This window comes from Myodes glareolus, chromosome 5 (genome assembly GCF_982192425.1).
Source record: "Myodes glareolus chromosome 5, mMyoGla1.1, whole genome shotgun sequence".
NCBI lineage: Eukaryota > Metazoa > Chordata > Mammalia > Rodentia > Cricetidae > Myodes > Myodes glareolus.
The window spans coordinates 3,127,179-3,147,411 of NC_142030.1; the positions used below are offsets into that span (position 1 = coordinate 3,127,179).

Genomic DNA, 20,233 nt, shown 5'->3' on the forward strand with positions numbered 1-20,233 from the left:
AGTCCTCTGTGTGATTTTTCTCTAGGGCTTGCCAGCTGTGGGGAACTGGGCAGGACATAAACCCCAACAAGCAGGCCCCCTCATGTTACAGGGAGAGAACCTGCCTCAAAAGAATATAAGCAAAGTGATAGAGGACACTCCATACCTCTTCTGTTGTCTGAGCACACGCAACTGCACATACATGCATACATATTCTCACACATAAGTGAGTAGATAAAATTTTTAAGTAGATGGTATGTTATAAGACATATTATGAATTGGGAAAAAACTATCTAAAGCAGGTTAAGAAGTGGATGAGGCACTTGTCCGTCCCTTGCTTAATGATCCTATTATTTTTGTCTTTTCTGACTCCTTGTCAGGCAATATAACATGTGCCAATAGGAGTCAGCATTAGGTATTGGTACAGGCGTGGTGACTGAAGATGCTGCATCCCCTTCTGGGAAATGGTAGTGTCTTCCACCGAACAAGGACAATGACCATGAAATGCAGAAATGAAGTAAATCTCTTAATATTTCTTAGGTAAAATCCTGACTGCTACATGGGGAAATGGTAGTTAAGCAACGACTTGTAATAAAGGAGTTTAAACGTAGATGTTAACAGGAAAAGCCGGCCTGTAATATACATAAAAGGAGCAACACAGAAGCCAGGAGAGCCATATGACAGTAGCAGTGGGGACAAGCAGGAGCGAAAATCACTTCATCAACAACAAGAAGAAACAGAGAGAAAACATTTGTGAGTTGTGAGACTTTGCTTAGCAATCTTTCAATCATAAGCTGAGCTCCACATCATGGCTGAAAAATAAATAAATAAATAAATAAATAAATAAATAAATAAATAAATAAATAAATAAAAAGATGCTGCTGCCATCACCATCCAAATGATTTTCCTCGATATGGTGTATACTCCCTCTGTCGGCAAAAGCGACAAACTTAGCCAGCATGCACTGCACATGCGCAGGACCCCCAGTAGAGCTCAGCACGCTGGGAATTTCTCCCATAAGGAAACTGGAAGTCAGACGTTAGGGCCATACCTTTACCCAGTGCTCAAAAGTTGACTGCATATCTCAAGGCAAACTGAGAGCTTGCACTGGCACATTTGGCTAAGATGGAGGCTTGTTGAGTGAGGCATGGAGTGTCCTGAGAAGGTCCCACCCTCATCTCACTGAGAATCTGAAGACAAGGTCTGACTGAAGGGGGTGTGTGGAGATGAGGGTGCATTAAACATGACAGATAGTTCTCCTGGCTTCCAGCCCTTCACACATTGCCCCAGATGACGGGGCAATTCCACCGCTTCAGGTTGTCCTGACTTTAGAGGTTATCGAATCAAGAACTTTAAGAACATTTGCTAACCTGCAAAGGTACCATGGATTTATAAAATAAAGAAAGGAAGATATAGTCATTCTCAGATATATCACAACCCCATAAACATTAAAGGTGGAGTTCTTCCTCTTTAGGAATAGGATTGCGTCCTGAGGGAAGCATTTAATGTGCACCAAATAATGTGACATGGCCAGAGAGTGCAGAAGATTTTTGTTTTCTTCCTTTCAATTCCTGTATCATGTTTTCCTTGAATAGTATGCATTGCTAAAACGACGAAATCGCCTATGGCTCATAAGTTATTTTAAAGGTCTCCATTACAAATAAGAAGCAATTCCAGCTCCTTGCTGTGTCCTAAGAAAAGTGAACTGACACCTCTCTCCACCCTGCTACACACGGCAAAGTGCAACAGCCAAAACAGGTTACAGAGAACAGTTTATAGCGTCAGACAAACCAAAGTCCCAGCCAAGAAGCTGGGGGCTCTCAGGGGACCCCTTCCACACCGGCATACCAGCCCACATGCCCCCAGGAAGGAAGGCTGGTGGGCTCTGCCCACCCTTACCTCTGCCAGGCGCGAGTGCTTGTGAACATTCTCGCCCTTCTGTACGCTGGGGGCCAGCTGCTGCAGGACACCCCTGCTGCTTGTCAGAGCTCTAGTCAGGCGAGCAAACTTCCCCCAACCTAGAAACACAAACACAAGGTCAGCCACACACCAAAAGAGCACAGGCATTCACAACCAGCGATACCACAGGACAATGCCCAGTGTCCTCCGGAGTTCTCATGAGTGCGTCCCGCATGCCTGCAAGCAAGACCTGCAGCTCAGAAATTCACCCCAAAGTGTGGAGGTTTGGGCAGCAACTTGCTTTTCCAACATGCGTGAGCTGCATTCTGATCATAGCCTTGAGACACAGCAGGGCAGGTTTCAGAAACTTTATACAAATAAGGAAATAAAGGCTCAGCGCACCCACATTCGGAGTAAGTGTCTAGAACTCAGACTTCTCCTCTGCTTAAGACTCTTTCACCGGCTCACACCAGGTGCTGGACATGGCTCTCTGCCTTGGGTGACTTGCCTCAGGCTTGTCTCAACTCCTCCATCAACTGCTCTTGCGGAAAATGAGCCACAACTGGAGTTGCACATGATGCAACTAGACAGGGTGGCATTGTCTTCTCCAAGATCAGGAAGTGAATGGTCAACTTCTGGTATATAAGGGAAGGCACTAAGAGGGGAAAGGTCATGGAGGGAAGATGTTTTCTGAGAATCTAAGAAGTTTAGGTGATCCTTACTGCCCTTAAAGTACCCCAGATACAACATTACGACGCTCAACAGGCAGCATCTGAATCAAGGTTGTGACCAGGCAGCTATCCCATGAGACCTCTGAAAACCTGCAGGGCCTCAAGACCAAATCTCCAAACACATGTCCGTGGGTCCACAGCAAATACACAGAGCATGCAACTGTTATCATATATGATGCTGGGACCAAGGCAGTGTTTATCATTCCCAGCTTTTGGTGCCTTCTGAAGAAGTATCTTCTAATTCTTACCCTGGAGCACCTTCCCAAGACTGATCTAGGATCCAGAGGAGTGTGGGACTAGGGAGAATGGCTTGGTCTTGGTATAACCTTTAGAATCTTTCATCTGATAAGCTTTGGTCAATACAAGAACAATAAACCAGCTTTTGGCTTCACTCAAAAGCACCATGCTCTAAAGGACACCGTCAGCCCCTTCAGCCCAATACCCCACGCTAGGAAGAGAGAGAGATAGAACACTGTCACTTTCAGACCTGGAGCACAGTATATGGGCTGTTAGGGCTCCACTGGGGTCAGCAGGAGGGACAGCCTAGACTCTGCAGGGGATGTGGACATCTTCCCATGTGCTCAGTGGGTGTGCTTCCGGACTTTTAAAAATCTCTTTCAGGGATAGGCTCTCCTTCAGCTTAGAGTGACGCTGACACTGAACAGTGATACACATGAACCACGGCCTGAGTGTCAGTGAACTGTGGACCCAAATAAGTGGCCAGTGTGTAACACTGTCTGTGCCCTCAAACGTCCCTTCCAGTCTTTCCCCCATCAATGTGCAAATATGAAATCTACGATGGCTATTTAAGTAGTTTTGCTAACTAAGAACCTCTCCATTATCCCATGGGCAAAGATGGTATGACGGCGCTGAAGAAGAAGGGCTGTAATATGTCTCTGACTCATCCATTGGAGGAAGGAGCCCTCATCCTCCAATAATCTAATCTTAGAAAGTCTTCTCTAGAGTTCTTCCTTTCATCTGTACAGCACCTTTGGGCACGTTCACTTCTGAATGCTCAACACAGAGGTGAGTCTGCACCTTTGGCGTAAGTGTCAAGAAAACAGGAGGGTGACTCATCCTTTGACGGTCAAAGGTCAAAGCTTCACACTCTTCTCCCCACATGTTCAGCCTCTGAGCTCAGAGGAGCAGAGCCAAAGCCCTACCACCTGCCCTCCGTAAAAGAAGGAGAGATAAAGTCCGATTGGCCGAGCCTGATTTAGCCTCAGTATAACCCACCCACTGGCTACCAAACAGAAAACCCTGCTTGACGCTCAGTCCCTGCTCAGTGACATGTGTGTCACTTTCGTCAGAGTTAAGGGACGAGTGGCAGAGCTGTGGGTAAAGAGGAGCTAGGCAAACACCACAGAAGCCATCAGCAGCACCCAGGGCTCCAGGAGCGCCCAGGGCTCCATGCTGAAATAGACAACTCTCTATCATCCGGCTGTCTGTCCTTGGCTGAGTTAGCTGTTCAGAGGAAAGCTTTAGGCACAAGCAGGCTTCCCAAACCATTCTCTGGACTCACCCACACCACCCAGGCACTCAAAATGTGAAGTGCGTGATCAAAGCCAAGACATTTGAAACACGATTTGAACACATGTGAGTTAAAAAGCTAACCAGCTAGCAGAATACATACCTAGACTGTTTGGGAGCTTTTGCTTCCGTTCTAGCCCACAAGTGGATTCTAAACAAGCCCAGGGAAGCTGGACTCTGAGGATTTGGTGCTGACTGTGGTGCTGAACTGCAAACCCTGCAGGAAATGCACCAAGAGCATGCCCAGAGGGCAAGGGCAAACCGGAGCCATCCAGTCACACAGCAGTATTTTTCCTATCTGGATCAGACTGCACCAATTCCCAGGCCTTTCCATCATAAATAGGCGAATATAAAATCTGACTGTGTCCTGAGCAGTGATATGAGCCGGTGATATGGTGGCAAGGAAATCAGGAGCATTACCCAGCATTGGAAGGAGGCTTAGAAAGTCATGTCTCTGAGATGGCATTAGATGGCATTAAGACGGCATTAAGCTGGGCTCCCTACCGGAATTCTCACATTGAAAGCTAATGTGTGTGAGCATGTGCATGTGTTTATACATAGGTGTGTGCATAGAAGCATGGTATACGTGTCTGTGTACATGTGTATATGCACATGCATGCATATGTGTGCATACATGTTTCTGCATATGCGCAGGTGTCTATGTGTAAATATGTGTCAAATATGTGTGTGTTCTAAAGTACCTACAAATAGCCACGTGTTACTCATGTTATTTCATTAACAATAAAAATGAACACAGGACAAGAAGTTGCCTTGGCTAATAGGGAATAGTTGAGAATCAGGGAGGGAAGGAGGAGGATAATTCACGGAGATTCTCATCAGCAACAAGATGCACCACGGAGCAGGATGGGCTAAGTAAGTGGAGCACATGATTCTTGGAAAACAAACCCAAACAAGTCCCGTACCATCATTCTGATTCATCGCTTCTTTCGGGTTTTGTGAGAATCAAGTAGATAGTTGCGTGCCAGATGAGAACTCCCTCAGAAGGCTGTGCCTCTCCTACTATAATAACACTAAGTACATGCCACTAGGCCTCAGCAGAAAACATCTGACATGGCCAGGTCACATGTTTTAAATTGTCTAAGTAAACACTTGAAAAATAATTGTCAAAATATCTGAATGCCCTTAAAGTGTTCCTTCCCTTTGAGTCTGGTGGGTTACAAGAAGCAAGCAGCTGTTCTCAGAGAGCCACCATATACTATCTGCTACTCTGAGGGATCCACATCAAAACTAGAAACTGGGGGGGGGGGAAACACCTGAAAGGAGGGAGAGACACTGCGGGGGTCTTAAACCGGGGAGCTATCACCATACCCTGGAAAACGGTGGCACACACTGGTGCACACGGCACTCTGATCTCAACTCCATAAACGTGTCTAAATGTGACTGGATCTTAAACACCCTCAGAGACACAGACTGAGGGCACACACGGGCGCTCCCCCAACAAGGATCACTTAAGAGTCTTTGTCATAGCCAGGGTAACATGCCCCAGCCTGCCTCTCCCCTGGACTCCGCTGGCATTTCTCAGCTGTATCCTAGGAATCACCAAGAGCAGAGCTCTGGAGCAGAAAGCCAACCACAGAGCCAGGTAGCCTGGCAACACGAAATAGCTGGGCTCTTGGTTAATTAAGTGAAAACTGTAGGAGAGGGGTTTGAAAGGGGAACTCAGATACCCTGTGATCTCAGCCCCTGGCAACAGCATGTTGCCCTTTGTATCCCAGTGAGCTGGGCCACGGCAGGAGTCTAACTCTCCCAGCGATCCTGTCATCTCCTTTCCGAAGTCTCTGCTGTTACCTAAACAATATAGGACTGCAATCTGGCGAAAATCAAAGGCCGTACAGCCGGTCAGATGACCCCTCCAGAAATGTTACTCGCGTCCCTGGCCTCAGTAACTCCACGTTTGAAATCAATTAACAGGCACAATGCAGCCAGGCACACACAGCCACATTTAGACACATATGTGGGGTTCAGAGGCTGGTGCTGGGTGTGTGAGTATATCTAACTTTTCCCCCATTCTGTGACAGCTCAAATAAATTCGTTTATCCCATAGTTTGGTTTCAAAACCATGGCAGACACATAGCCATTTACTAACATCTCAGTGTTCATGGCACCTCCTCTTTCAGGTTTAGCATTGTCTGATGTCTTGTTTTGAGTTGAAGAGGCTGCAACCATCTACAAGACAGACACCAGGCACCCACATGGAAGTCATAAACACGGTATGGCCATGCCTACCCACGTGCATGACTGTGAAAACATTTCAGGAGCAATTGCCTAGCATGCACAAGACCGTATGTTTAATCTCCAGTGAGAGAGGGATGGAGGAAAAGGGGAAGAAAACCTGGAAGAGTGCTGGTGAGGTAAGATGTGCCTGACTGCTTTCCTGCATCAAACCATAACTGTAAAAGGGTTAACTTCTAAATGCTTTACCAAGCAACACTTGGTTTTCTGTCTCTCTCTTCCCCAGGCACAATGCAGAATCACATAATACCCAACACAAACGAAGATTTAATTCCTGATCTCTGTGCAAGATTGCCTTGGCAACCTCAAATTTTCTGTAGCAAAACGAGAGTCAAGGGGGGACAAAACCGTCTTAAATGCACTTGTGCAAGTCAGAATACAAACCTTTGCATGAGTCATCCTCAATCGGCTGCTTGAATGCGGTTATGTCGCTGAAGGTACAGAGGAACAGAACCACTTTATCCTGCTCATTCCGGATCGGCGCAATCTTCACAAAAAACCACACGGGTGTCCCTGAAGGGAACATCAAAAGGGTGGTCAGTTGTCTGCAGCCTCCTCGGAGGGACTGGAGGATCAAACTTGGGCGTGAACAGACACGAATATTAATTCACTGTTAAATGCTCTTGTTACTTCAGGCGTGGGAGAATCCCAGTCACCCCTTTCTTGATGGAATGAAAACTTGCAGAGTGACCACACAGCTACACAGTGGGGACTTCCTTACGGTCACATCATCATGTCAGTATAGAGTCTGAAATCTCATAGAATGGAGAACTGAAGGCTTCTGAGAGCACAGGGTAACAGCAAAGTGTGCTGGGCACTGCCAAGCACAAACAGACTCTTTCCTTGGCTGAAGAGTCCCACTGTCCACGTGCAACCTGTGAAACTATCGTTTTGTGCGCACGCTTGAACAAGCATGGGCCAAAATTGAATTTGTGTGCAAGTATGAATAACCCTAAACTGTAAAAGCAGTCAGAAAATAGATCAAGTGAAAATATGCCATGTTGGTTACCAAAATACACATCCATGGTTGATGTTCATCTTCTTTCCCTCTGCATAATTTTAACTGTCAGATTTTGAAGGAAAATCCACAGTTCAAAAAGAATAGCATTTCAAAACCAAGAAAACCATGACCTTGGAATTGCCCACTGTTTTTAGAAGGCTTCTGTAACTGCATCTTTGGGGCCTCTGCTGAACCTGTGGGACCTGAAACCTTTTACCCTGAAGTGAGCAAGAATAAACCGAAAAGACAGCATGACAGTACCAAGCCACTCCTGGCCATATTCTAGTTGACAACACAGAGCAAACACGTCAGGAAAACACCTTCCTTTTGCTCCAAAGAAAACTCCACGTGGCTTTTTTGAAATGGAAATCAGGAAGTACTCCTACTTTATCACTCTAGTGTCAAACCAGATGGGAGGAGCCACAGCCACGTGGAGATCAGCAGCCACACCTCTCCATCCTCGCAGCCTCACTTCCTGTAGGGCTTCAGTCCTCAGAGCCTCCCCTGCACTGCACAGAAAGCTGGGCCCGATGCCTTGGGCCCGTTTGGTAGGACTGCCTTGCTTATTTATATTCCAGCTGCCAAGAACCCAGTACTCCGAGATCTTGAGGGCTACCACATCCATCACGTCAGGGAGCCTCTGTCCCTTTTCCAGAGTCCCAGCTCATCATGAGCTCGCCACATTTCAACAGAGACATCTGTAAAGCTCTGTGCCTCTCTCTGCCCAGTTCTGCTCACTGTCATTTCAGAAATAAATGCTCCCTGATTAAACACTTATCATTCTGATCATTTCCTTTCTGTCTAAATAGACAGCTGGGATCAAAAATTCACATTGCTGTAGAGTTCATCTCGAGGTGGTCCCCGGGGCTAGTAAGGAGGCAGGACACACTGTTCTGCTGTATGAGGGATTTCTGAACCTCTGTCATTCTTGATTGTGTCCCCTTCTAGGTGCTCTTTATCACCAGACCTCTGGGCATCAGGTCACACTAACTAGCAGCAGGACAGGCCAAGCTGCTTTGACCGTGTTAGCAAGTCTGGCTCTTGGGAAGGGCTGCATGATGCTGGACACACTGCTAGGTCCAGAAACTGGCCTTAGGAGCAGCAACCTAGCCCAGGAACAGACCCTGGTCAGGGATTAGCGTCCTCTAAGACAAATGATGAACGCAGAAACATTGGGCAGCATGGATGACCAGGTTGTGGCCTCCCAAAGCACACGGCCAAGTCCTTTCTCTCTTTACAATGAGTCCTGGCCTGGCAGCTTAGTTTCTCTCAACATCAATTACCCACTTATAAAAGAGGGATAACCAACTTCCCTAAGATTAAGTAAAAATAAACATACGTGATACACGGGTGTTTAAAACTAGCACTTCCTTTTCCTTCTTCCTTTCCAATTCTTCTTCTAACGACTGAAATCCCCAGGGTTGTTTGAAGGACTTAAAAGAAAATATATCTCAAAGAGTTAGAGGAAACTCACCCTGTTCTGAGGTGAGAGGGCCCATCTGAGCCACAGCAAGGGGGAAGTTAGAAAAATCAATGCTTAGCCTCCTTGTAATTAAAGAACACAGAGCAAAACCTAAATGATTGGCGAGTCGCAGCGTTTGTAGGTGAGACAGCACAACTGAGTAAGATGTCAGGCCTCCTGCTTAATGTACGAACAAAATGCAGTTTCTGTCAGAGCCATGGTGGCGTCCCCTGTGCTCAAGAGCCTGATAAAGTGGACTTTGTCTCAAACAGAAAAATCAAGGTGTAAGTGTGGCTTAGAGGAAACAAATAATGACGATGGCTACCATAACAACGAAGCATCACTGGCAAGGCTTGCCAGGCAAACGCCTATGAAAACATCACTCTTAAAAGAGTACTCGCAATGAGCCAGGCTCTGACGAGCTGCAGTCCGCACCTCATGGTGCTATGAGGCAGGGCAGCTACAGTAAAATGAACCCTGTAGTAAGTATGGAAAAGCCCAAGTGTGTGGATACTGAGCCCACTCCCTCAGCAGAACAAGAAGGCAGAAACAGACACACAGATGTGAAGGGTTGCTGTACAAAGAAAATGGTAGGGCTGCCGCGCGACGGCTCAGGAGATAGACCTGTACAAGTGTGAGCATCTGACTCAGTTGCCATGATCCATATACATAAGAAGTTGGCCATAGTGGGTCACATATGTAATCCAAGCACTGGGCAAGCAGAGACAGGAAGCTCTCCAGGGATCACTGACCAGCCAGCCTGCTCCAGAAGCTCTAGGCCAATGAGAGACCCCGTCTCAAAATACAAAGTGGATGACTCTAACGAGTAAGTAGAGATTGTCCTTTGGCCTCCACACTCAAGCATGTACACATATGTTCATACTCATATGCATGCAAGTACACACACAAGTAAGCATGTACACACAAGCATACACACACATACACCAAAAAAACCCTGCACACACATGAACACACAAAGGAAGAAAAGAAAATTTCAAATCAAGAAAACCAGAACTATTTAACAAACAATACTATGACAATTCAATGAGCAATGTATAAAATCAGTTTAAATACTAACATCACATAATATATAAGAACATATTCCAAACTGTTTAATAGTCTAAAGAATATTTTAATGTAAGTACTTGGGCAGCACAGCAGAAAATGAGGAGTACTTTTATTACTTGGATAAGAAAAAGAACTCACTAAAAAACATCTATAAAACTCAGAAATAAGAAAAAAACATTGATATGAAAAGAACTCACATCCGCCAGACTTCGTGGTGCAGACCTTTAAACCCTGCACTCTGGAGACAGAAGTAGGCAGATGTCTGTGAATTTGAGGTCAACCTGGTCTACAGCGTGAGCTTCAATCCCTCTGGGGCTACACAGTGAGACCCTGTCTCCAAAAAAAAATTTTTTAACTTGTGTGTGTGTGTGTGTGTGTGTGTGTGTGTATATGTGTGTGTATTATGTATGTTTAAGTTCCTAAACATAAATGAGAATTTTAATGAGGAAAATAGTTCTCCACATGTGTTTGATTTGAGGTTGACAGCCACAGCACATCAGTGGATCCTTCACAGAATAAAGAAAGATGAGCCCTGCTGAAAACGGACACAACCCGACTGTGTAAGCAAGTGCATCTGTCTCCACACTCGCCCACTCCTGAAGGCAGCAGCTATTTCTCTCGTGAGTGTCTCAGCTCAGCTATGGTCAGGGCTGAGTCGCCTGCAGGAATCAATAGCGACTTGGCCAGCAGCTCCTTCTTCTGAGAGCGCTGGCCCAGCAGCACTGAGGCAGGATGCCTTTCCCTGGGCACCTCTAACTGCACAGCTGCTCCAGCCAGCCTCAAACCAGGGACTACACACACACACACACACACACACACACACACACACACACACACATACACACACTGTGTATGTGTCGGGAGTGGGGTGGGGGCAGACGACCCACTGGTCAGAGTTGCCTGGCTTTTATTCAGAGGTAAGATTTCTTGATTTTCTTGTCTGAAAAATGAGGAAACTGATAGGCCAGCATAAGAGTGAGCACATAAAACTTTGCTGATTTGGCTCATTCATAATAATCATTATTATTCACAAAAACCACACAGCCTCCTGAGTGTGCACATGGCAAAAGACACAGCCCTCTATGAATGTCAGGCTTTCAGACCAACCAACAGGCAGAACAGAATCAAAATCGCCCATCTTCCAACATATGAAACCCCGACTCTCACTCCAGACAACTCCATGGAAGCCTTTTGCTATGCACCCCTAACTCCCCAACAGGGTGACCAAAAGCTGGTGCCTATGACTAGAAGATCTCCATAAATACTGAAGAGTAAGAAAGAGAAAGAAATGCCACAACACTCCAGGGAACCTGCCAACACGGCAGGGAAGGTGATGGCTCAGTGGGTAAAGACTTTGACAGGCAAGCGTGAGGACACGCACAAAACACTTTAACCCAGCGCTCAGAAGACAGAGATGGAGAATGCCCTAGCAAGCTAGCCAGCATCTGTGAGCTCCTTATTTCAGTAAACAGAGCGGCGACCAAAGAAGACACCACATATCAACTGCTGGCCTCCACGTACACATCCATGTGTACACATGTATTCCCCATACACATTACATGGACAGACATGCACACACATACGTGTTCAAAAAATTAAAAGGCTTGGGAAAATCACTAGAATTAAATAGACCAGGTAGACCTAGAATCTGAACAGGTAACATTAAAATCATGACTTTAATGAATAGAGTGGTGGTCTAAATGAAAATGGCCCCATAGACTCATGGGAAGTAGCATTATCGGAAGTGTGACCTTATTGGAGTAGGTGTGGCCTTGTTGGAGGAAGTGTGTCACTGGATGAGGGGGTGGGAGTTTGAGGTCTCAGAAGCACAAGCCAGGCCTACTGGATCGTTTGTTCTTCCTGCTGCCTGCCATTCAGATACAGACCTCTCAGCTACCTCTCCAGCACCATGCTTGCCTGCATGAGGCCACGCTTTCCACCATGACAATAATGGACTGAACCTCTGAACTGTGAGCCAGCCCCAATTATAACGTTTTCCTTTATAAGAGTTGCTGTGGTCATGGTGTCTCTTCACAGCAATAGGACCCTTACTAGGACAGACAGGAAGCAAAGCAATTCAGTCTCACTGGTGCTAAATGTTGACAGACACTTTCATTATGGGCGGTTTGATCATTTGGAAGTCAGTCCTCGCGCTCACGAGGCGCAGCGAGTCAGCCACTCGCACCCCGCAGGCTGTCTGCACGAAAGTCAGTCCTCACGCTCACGAGGCGCAGTGAGTCAGCCCCTCGCACTCCGCAGGCTGTCTGCACGGTGGAAAAGCCTCCACTTGGCGAGTCTCGGGAACAAGCATCTCTGACACCGCAATTACCATCCTCCAACAGAAGGTGTCAACAGAACACCTGCCTGCCGGCATTCGCCTTAGCATCAGGTCTGTTTTGTTCCCATGGGTTTTGTTTTGTTTCAGCTGGCTTTGGTTCTCTGAGACAGAATCTTGATATGCTGCTCAGGCTGGTCTCAAACTCAATCCTCCTGCCTCAGCCTCCTGAGTACTGGGGATACAGGAGAGCATCACCACACCCAGATCAGTGTTGTCGTTAATAAGGAAATGGTAAAGCCTTGTAAACGCCCAGCTTCGAGAAGAAATGGCTTGTTTTGGCTCACAGTTTCAAGGACAAGAGGGTCCATCATGGCGGAGAAGATACAGCAGCAGAGGTACGGGGCTGGCACCAGCAAGCGAAAAGGGAGCAGGAGGTGGGGGCAGGCTTTAACACCTCAGCACCCACCCCGAGTGATGTATTTCCTCTATCAAGGTTCTACCTCCTAAAGCAGTAATCTTCAACCTTTCTAATGCTGTGACCCTCCAATACAGTTCCTCGTGCTGTGGTGGCTGCACCCCCACAACACACACACAGCCATAAAATTATTTCATTGCTACATCATAACTGTAATTTTTTGTTTCCAACAGTCTTAGGCGACCCTGTGACAAGAGTTCTTTGACCCCTGTCTTAGTTAGGGTTTCTATTGCTGCGACAAGACACAGTGACCACAAAGTAAGTCGTGGAAGAAAGGGTTTATTTGACTTACACTCCATATTGCTGTTCATTACTGAAGGAAGTCAGGACAAGAACTCAAAGAGGACAAAATCCTGGAGGCAGGAGGAGATGCAGAAGCCATGGAAGTGTGCTGTCTATTGGTTTGCTTCCCCTGGCTTGCTCAACCTACTTTTGTAGAAACCAGGACCACTAGCCCAGGGATGGCACCACCCACATAAAATGCCTTGCAGCTGGATAGCATGGAGCCATTTTCTAAACTGAGGCTCCTTCCTCTCTGATGACTCTAGTTGTGTCAAGTTGACACACAAAACCATCCAGGACAACTTGTCAACTCGACACAGGAACACATCAATATTAAGCCACAACCTTTCCTTTCTTAATTTCCAAGGTCTCACACTAAAAGCATAAATTACTTTAGAAGCCCCATAGTCCTTACAAATTCAAACACATTAAAATGTCAGTCCCTTTAAAATAGCCAATCTCTTTTAAAATCCAAAGTCTTTTACAATTCAAGTCTCTCAACTGTGGGCTCCAGTAAAATACCTGCTTACTTCAAGAGGGAAAAATCAGGGCACAGTCATAATCAAATCAAAGCAAAACCAAATTCCAACATCCATTGGCTAGGATCCACTCACGATCTTCTGGACTCCTCCAAAGGGCTTGGGTCGCTTCTCCAGCCCCGCCCTCTGCAGCACACACAGCTGTCTTCTCGGCCCCTGCTGGCTCCACTCCACTGCTGCTGCTGTTCTCAGTGGTCATCCCATGACCACTAACATCTCCAAGATGCTGGCTTTCACCAATAGCCTCTCCTAGACTCTCATGATGCCAAGCCTCAACTTCTTTGCATGACCCCTTCAGTCCTTGGCCTTCAACTGCCACTGACCACAGCTTCACCAACAGCTTCTCACAGTACCAGGGCTCAGCTGCTTTCCATGGCCACCTGGATGACTCTTACACATTACCAAGTTCAGCTACCAACACAAGGTACAACCTTGGCTGCTCTTTGAACATAGCTTCTCTGTGCTCTCAGGAAACACTTCCCAGAAGATTTTACCTCAGTGATTCTGGTCTCTTCTTAATCACCACTAATTTCTTAGCTCCAGCCAACCAGCATCAAGCATCCCAATAAAGCAAGGCTTTGATTTAGCAGTTCTGGCATCTTGTTCATCACAGCTGATTCTTCAGCCCCAGCTAACCACAACCACCGGATCTTAATTCAAATTAACAAATGGCCCTGATAGAGTCTTCAAACCTTCCTCTGAAACTTCACAACCCAGGCTTCCACCCTCTGCTTGGCTCTCAGTATCCCTATCTGCCAAGTTTCCACAGAAGTGAAACTCGGGTGTGACACAGTTACTCTTGAAGAGTTTTAGCATCAGCCTCACAGCTGAGCTCAGGTCAGCACACTGCTTCAGAGACTGTCATCTGTCCCCATAAGCCTAACACAATCCTGAGGTTGGGAGAGATGTGGATCATTTAGTGGCCAAGCAGATGAACTAGCCAGCATGCGTGGAGAGCTCCTGCCTTCCAAAAGCTCAGACTCCTAACACCAGTCACTTCCAGTGCAACAAAGTGTCCGTCATGCAGGGCCTCAGCCTCAGAGAGCAGGGAGCCCCCTCTCCTATAGTTACTACCTCTGAGGCCTGTGCCCACTGGAAGGAATGAAAAGTGAAATCTCACCTCCACCAGCTGCAACCCTGGGGGAGAGCAGGCCCTGCATCTCACCAGGGCAGCACCATAGAGTCAACCCTGTTGGTGGAGCTGTGGGTGAGCCCGAAATCGTGAGCATGGAACAGTTGTTCCTAACGAGGGGCTATTTGAGGACCAGCTTCAATGCCCTCTCGGGGTCCAGATTGGAAACTACAAGACATGAAAGGGACTTTTTTTCTGGTTATCTGAGGGGGAACAAACTCACTCTGTACTTCTTCGTGACAGTTTCTTTATTGCTCTGCCATGCTGCAAAGTGTCTAGCTTACACACACACACACACACACACTCATACACACTCAAATTCTCTGGTAAAAGCAATATTCCAAGGCCCTAATTTCTCAGGGTCATAAAACAGACAAGAGCTGTCCCAAATGACACTGTCATCTTCTTTATGGCCCAGGGAGGCGTGGCTAGAAAGATGCAAGACAGCATTAAAAGGGAAAAAAAAACCAAGCTGATTTAGGAAGCTTTAAATTCTAAGAAGGGAGAAAGGGAGCTCGTGCACGATGTTAGCGCTGCCTCCTGGGGTCATCACGAGAACTCCTGGCACCTTACACTAGCTGTTCATAAATAAACCAATGGGAAAAACACTGAGTTAAGAGAAAAACAGATGAAGTCCTGATTAGTAAGCCACACACAATTACTTCCAGTAACTAGATGAGGGGGAAGAAGAAAATCCAAATAGCCACATAGATGAGGCAACACCTCTCTAAGCACATGAAAGCAGAGCTCAGAGCTGTCTGATACTCACTGTTCTTCTTGTACATCAGGATTTCAAAGGAATTCATCTCGTAGTTCTCAAAGGTCTGGCGCACCTTTTCAATTGTGTCCTTATCAGTCAGCTCTCCATACATAAAACTGAAAGTCAACCAGAAAGCTCATTAGCAACTCAATAAGTATTTGTCTGCAAGCACTGAACACACATACACACATGAATATACATACATATATGAACACACATATATACATACATGTAAACACACATGCACACACAAACACACATACAAGTATCTGGGTCTCTAGCTGGAGGGCCCTACTCCCTAGTCTGTAGTCCTTGGAGGCACATTCCATGCCCCACCCCCACCCAGAGAAGCCCCAGAGACCTGGGAACAGTCCCCCCACACACACCCCAACCATCCCTACATGGCATCTGTGACAACCAGAACCTGGGCCCCACCTACACCTGGAGGAGTCCTAGAGCTGCATCAGTGACCACCAGAAGCATGGACCTGCCTGCACCTGGAGGAAGAGTGACCACCTAAGCCACAGGCCCCACCTGTACCAACTGGAGGAAGAAACATCACCCTTCACAAAAGCTACAAACAACATTAGAATATCTTGGGGTAACTCTAACCAAAGAAGTGAAAGACCTGTATGACAAGAACATTAAATCTTTGAAGAAATTAATTAAAGAAGATATCAGAAAATGGAAAGATCGTCCATGTTCTTGGATAGGTAGGACCAACATAGCAAAAATGGCAATTTTACCAAAAGCAATCTACAGATTCAATGCAATCACCATCCAAATCCCAGAAAAATTATTCACAGACCTTGAAATAACAATACTCAACTTCATATGGAAAAATAAAAAAACCCAGAATAGCCAAAACAATCCTGTACAATAAAGGAACTTTTGGAGGCATCATAGTCCCTGACTTTAAGCTCTACTAGAGAACTATAGTAATGAAAACAGCTTGCTATTGGCAAAAAGAAAAAAAACAGGCAGGTAGATCAATGGAATTGAATAAAAGACCCTGATATTAATTCACACAATTGTGAACAAAGAAGCTAAAATTATACAATGGAGAAAAGAGAGCATCTTCAACAAATGGTGCTCACATAATTGGATTATCAACATGTAGAAGAATGCAAATAGAGTTGTATCTATCCCCACGCACAAAATTCAAGTCCAAATGAATCAAAGACCTCAACATAAAATCCAGCCACACTGAACCTCATAGAAGAGAAAGTGGGAGGTAGCCTTGAATGCACTGGCAAAGGAGACCACTTTCTGAATATAATCCCAGTAGCACTGAGAAAAAAAATTAGTAAACGGGACCTCCTAAAACTGAGAAACTTCTGTAAGACAAAGGGACACAGTCTACAAGACAAATGGCAGCCTAGAGAATGGAAAAAAAAATCTTCATCAACCCTACATCTGACAGAAGGCTGATCTCCAAAATATACAAAGGACTCAAGAAACTAGATATCAAAATACCAAATAATTAAACTAAAATATGGGGTACAGATCTAAACTGAGAATTCTCAACAGAGGAATTTCAAATGGCCGAAAGCACTTAAGGAATTGCTTAACATCCTTAGCTATCAGGGAAATGCAAATCAAAACAACTCTGAGATTCCATCTCACACCTGTCAGAATGACTAAGATCAAAAACATCAATGATAGCTTATGCTGGAGAGGATGTGGGGTGAGGGAACACTCATCCATTGCTGGTGGGAATGCAAACTTGTACAACCACTCTGGAAATCAGTATGGTGGTTTCTCAGAAATTTGGGAATCAATCTACCTTAAGACCCAGCAATACCACTCTTAGGCATATACACAAAGGATGCACACTCATGCCACAAGGACTTTTGCTCAACTATGTTCATAGCAGCATTATTTGTAATAGCCAGAACCTGGAAACAACCTAGATACCCCTCAACTGAAGAATGGATAAAGAAAGTGTGGTACATTTACACAATGGAGTATTACTCATTGAAATTTGCAGGCAAATGGATGGAACTAGAAAAAAACATCTTGAATGAGGTAACCCGGACCCAGAAAGACAAACACAGTATGTACTCACTCATAAGTGGATCTTAGACATAAAGCAAAGGATAACCAGTCTACAGTCTGCAACCCCAGAAAAGCCAAGAAACAAGGAGGAGCCTAAGAGATACATACATGGATGCCCCTGGAAGGAAAAACAGACAAGATCTCCTGAGTAAATTGGGAGCATGGGGGAAGGGTGAGAACAGAAGGGAAGTGGGGAGGAGAACATGAGGGATTCAGAAGGTTGAGCTGGGGGAAGGACAGAGAGCAAAAGCAAGGGAAGAGATATCTTGATAGAGGGAGCCCTTACGAGGTTAGGTTAGCGAGAAACCTGACGCTAGGGAAATTTCCAGGAATCTACAAGGATGAGCCGAGCTAAGAATCTAAGAAATAGTGGAGAGGGTGCCTGAACTGCCCTTCCCCTGTTGTCGGATTGATGACTACCTTAATGGCTATCACAGAATCTTCATCTAGCACCTGATGGAAGCAGATGCAGAGATCCACAGCTAAGCACTGGACCAAGCTCTTGGATTTTCAGGAGCAATAATATGAGCAAAGGGTCAAGACCATGGTGGGAAAATCCACAGAAACAGCTGACCTGAGTTAGTGGGAGCTCACTGCCTATGAAGAGAGTTGGGGAACCAGCATAGGACCAAACTAGGTCCTCTGAATGTGGATGGCAGTTGTGTGGCTTGGGCAGTTTGTGGGGTCACTAGCAGTGGAACCAGTATTTATCCCTTACTGCATGAACTGGCTTTTTGGAGCCCATTTCCTATGGAAGGATTCCTTGCTCAGCCTAGATATAGGGAGAGTCCTGCCTCAAGTAATGTGACAGACTTTGTTGACTCCCATGGGAGACCTTATCCTCTCTGAGGAGTGGATGAGGGCAGAGTGAGGGGAGGGGAGGTGGGAATGGAGAAGGAACTGAGATTGGTATGTAAAATGAAGATTTTTTAAAAAAAATAATATATAATTTAAAATATAGATTAATAGTCAAAAACAAATAGCACACACATACATTAATACACATGCACATATGAACACACATACATTCATATACATGTCACACATACATTCATATACATGTCAACACACATGAACACATGTGCATGGATACACATACACATGTACATGCGAACACACATTCATACACTCATGTCAACACACATATACACACAAACACACGTACATGGATACACATGCACATATGAACACACATGCACACACAATGAAAACATTAATTGAATTTAAGAAGACTTGTTGATCGAACTGTTTTTTTTAAAAAGCCTCCATTTTTCCATTTTTGCCCCTAAAAGCTAAGCCTCTAACAGCTGGCATATGTGGAAAACTGGTAGGTCTAGAAATAGAATGAGTGCCTCCGTGTAAGGCAGGCCCTCTGCTTGGTCGGGGAAGACTTCTGGTGTGTGATAATAGAAACGTAATAAGAGATCATTCCAGAACCTGGGTGTGCATCAGTCCCACACGACTGGACCACAAACAGAGGAGGAAAATGTTGCCATAGGCAACATGGATATGACAGAAGAGACCACGCCATCCTCCACCACGAAGGTGATTGACATTTCGCCTGTACCCAACTGGGAGGGATTTAAACACTTACATCTTAGACACACAACTCCAGCAGACTCCTGGGAAGGATGATTGGGTAAATTTAAATCATGGGTTTTTCTTCTAATTCCTAACAAAATAAACCTGGTGGGGGGCGGGCACAAGGAATTACCAAACAAGAAAGGAGTAAAACTTGATACTTTATCCTGAAGACACAGCTAAGGAAAGACAGAAGGTTCTGCCACTGTTGTGAGGCTTTTTCTTGCCTCCTCACCCTCTGAAAAGGACAACAGCATTGGGTCGGAACACTGAGAGAATAAAATCCTGCAAGCCTTAACTAGTGCATCTACTGCTGCTCCAGCTGGGAGGAAAGCAGCCTCAGGAAGCAAAGGTACAGGTTGTAAAAGAGCAGAGAGAAACCTCAGGATTGGAGGGCACTGCCTACGAGCCCTGGCTCATAGCAGAGGCAGGGAAGATGCCAGGACCGTACCATCCTCCTGAGCTCCACATTACGCCTGGTCACCAAGGCTCATCCTCCAGGAGCAGAATAAGCCATCAACTAAGTAAGAGGGACAAAGGCACAGGACACTAACAAGTGCAAGAGGAGATGGACAGGGAGTCATGCTCTCTGAGAACACCACCCAGAGTCCAGCATGCATCCCTCACAGACTCCAGGCCTTTCTTCAAGAAGAGAAGACTGTGGTGACCCTGCCTCTCCAGCCTGAGGCCATGCAGAAATGGGGGTGTGGGCTCCAAACCACGCATTTCCCATCTCCTGATACCACACACTGAATGTATGCATTCTAGCTTTTTCTTGAAAACTTGACCCAAAGAACCATAGAATTTTAGCTCAAAGAACCGCAAAACAAAACAAAACAAAACAATAAAACATACTATCAAGTACAATTCCTGACCTAGACCAAACCTCCAGTCAAGCCTGGTGCTGGGCTGGACACTGGACCAAGGCTCATCACTCCAGGCTTCCCGATTCCGGCACCCTGTATGGAAAGAGTCCTAGGTGCTAATTTTATGGTTCTGGTACCACCTTGTCTACCTGTGTTCCTTCTAGCCACAGAGAGGTGTGACTGACTGTGTGGACTTCCTTGGAGAGAGAGGTTCATGCAGTGCTTTAGGCTCTGGAACTGTACCTATAACTTAGATGCCAGAACAATGGAAAAGGGAGCTTGGTGATATCTACAAGGAAGACTAGACCAAGACTATATCATCCCAACCTGGGAACAAGAT

General features: G+C 45.8%; 1 protein-coding gene across 3 annotated transcripts in view; it reads right to left on the reverse strand.

Annotated features, from left to right (window-relative positions):
* Positions 1–20,233, reverse strand: part of Kcnh1 (potassium voltage-gated channel subfamily H member 1) — a 295,808-nt gene that overhangs the window by 244,835 nt on the left and 30,740 nt on the right. For 2 of the 3 annotated variants that reach the window (XM_085687514.2, XM_085687513.2), the window contains exons 3-5: positions 15,398–15,504; positions 6,777–6,905; positions 1,879–1,997 (exon numbers count right to left, since the gene is read on the reverse strand). In XM_085687514.2, coding sequence (XP_085543640.1) covers positions 1,879–1,997; positions 6,777–6,905; positions 15,398–15,504 — 355 coding nt within the window. Of the gene's footprint in view, positions 1–1,878; positions 1,998–6,776; positions 6,906–15,397; positions 15,505–20,233 lie in introns of those variants that run through there. The other variant, XM_085687515.2, reaches the window with a different exon arrangement.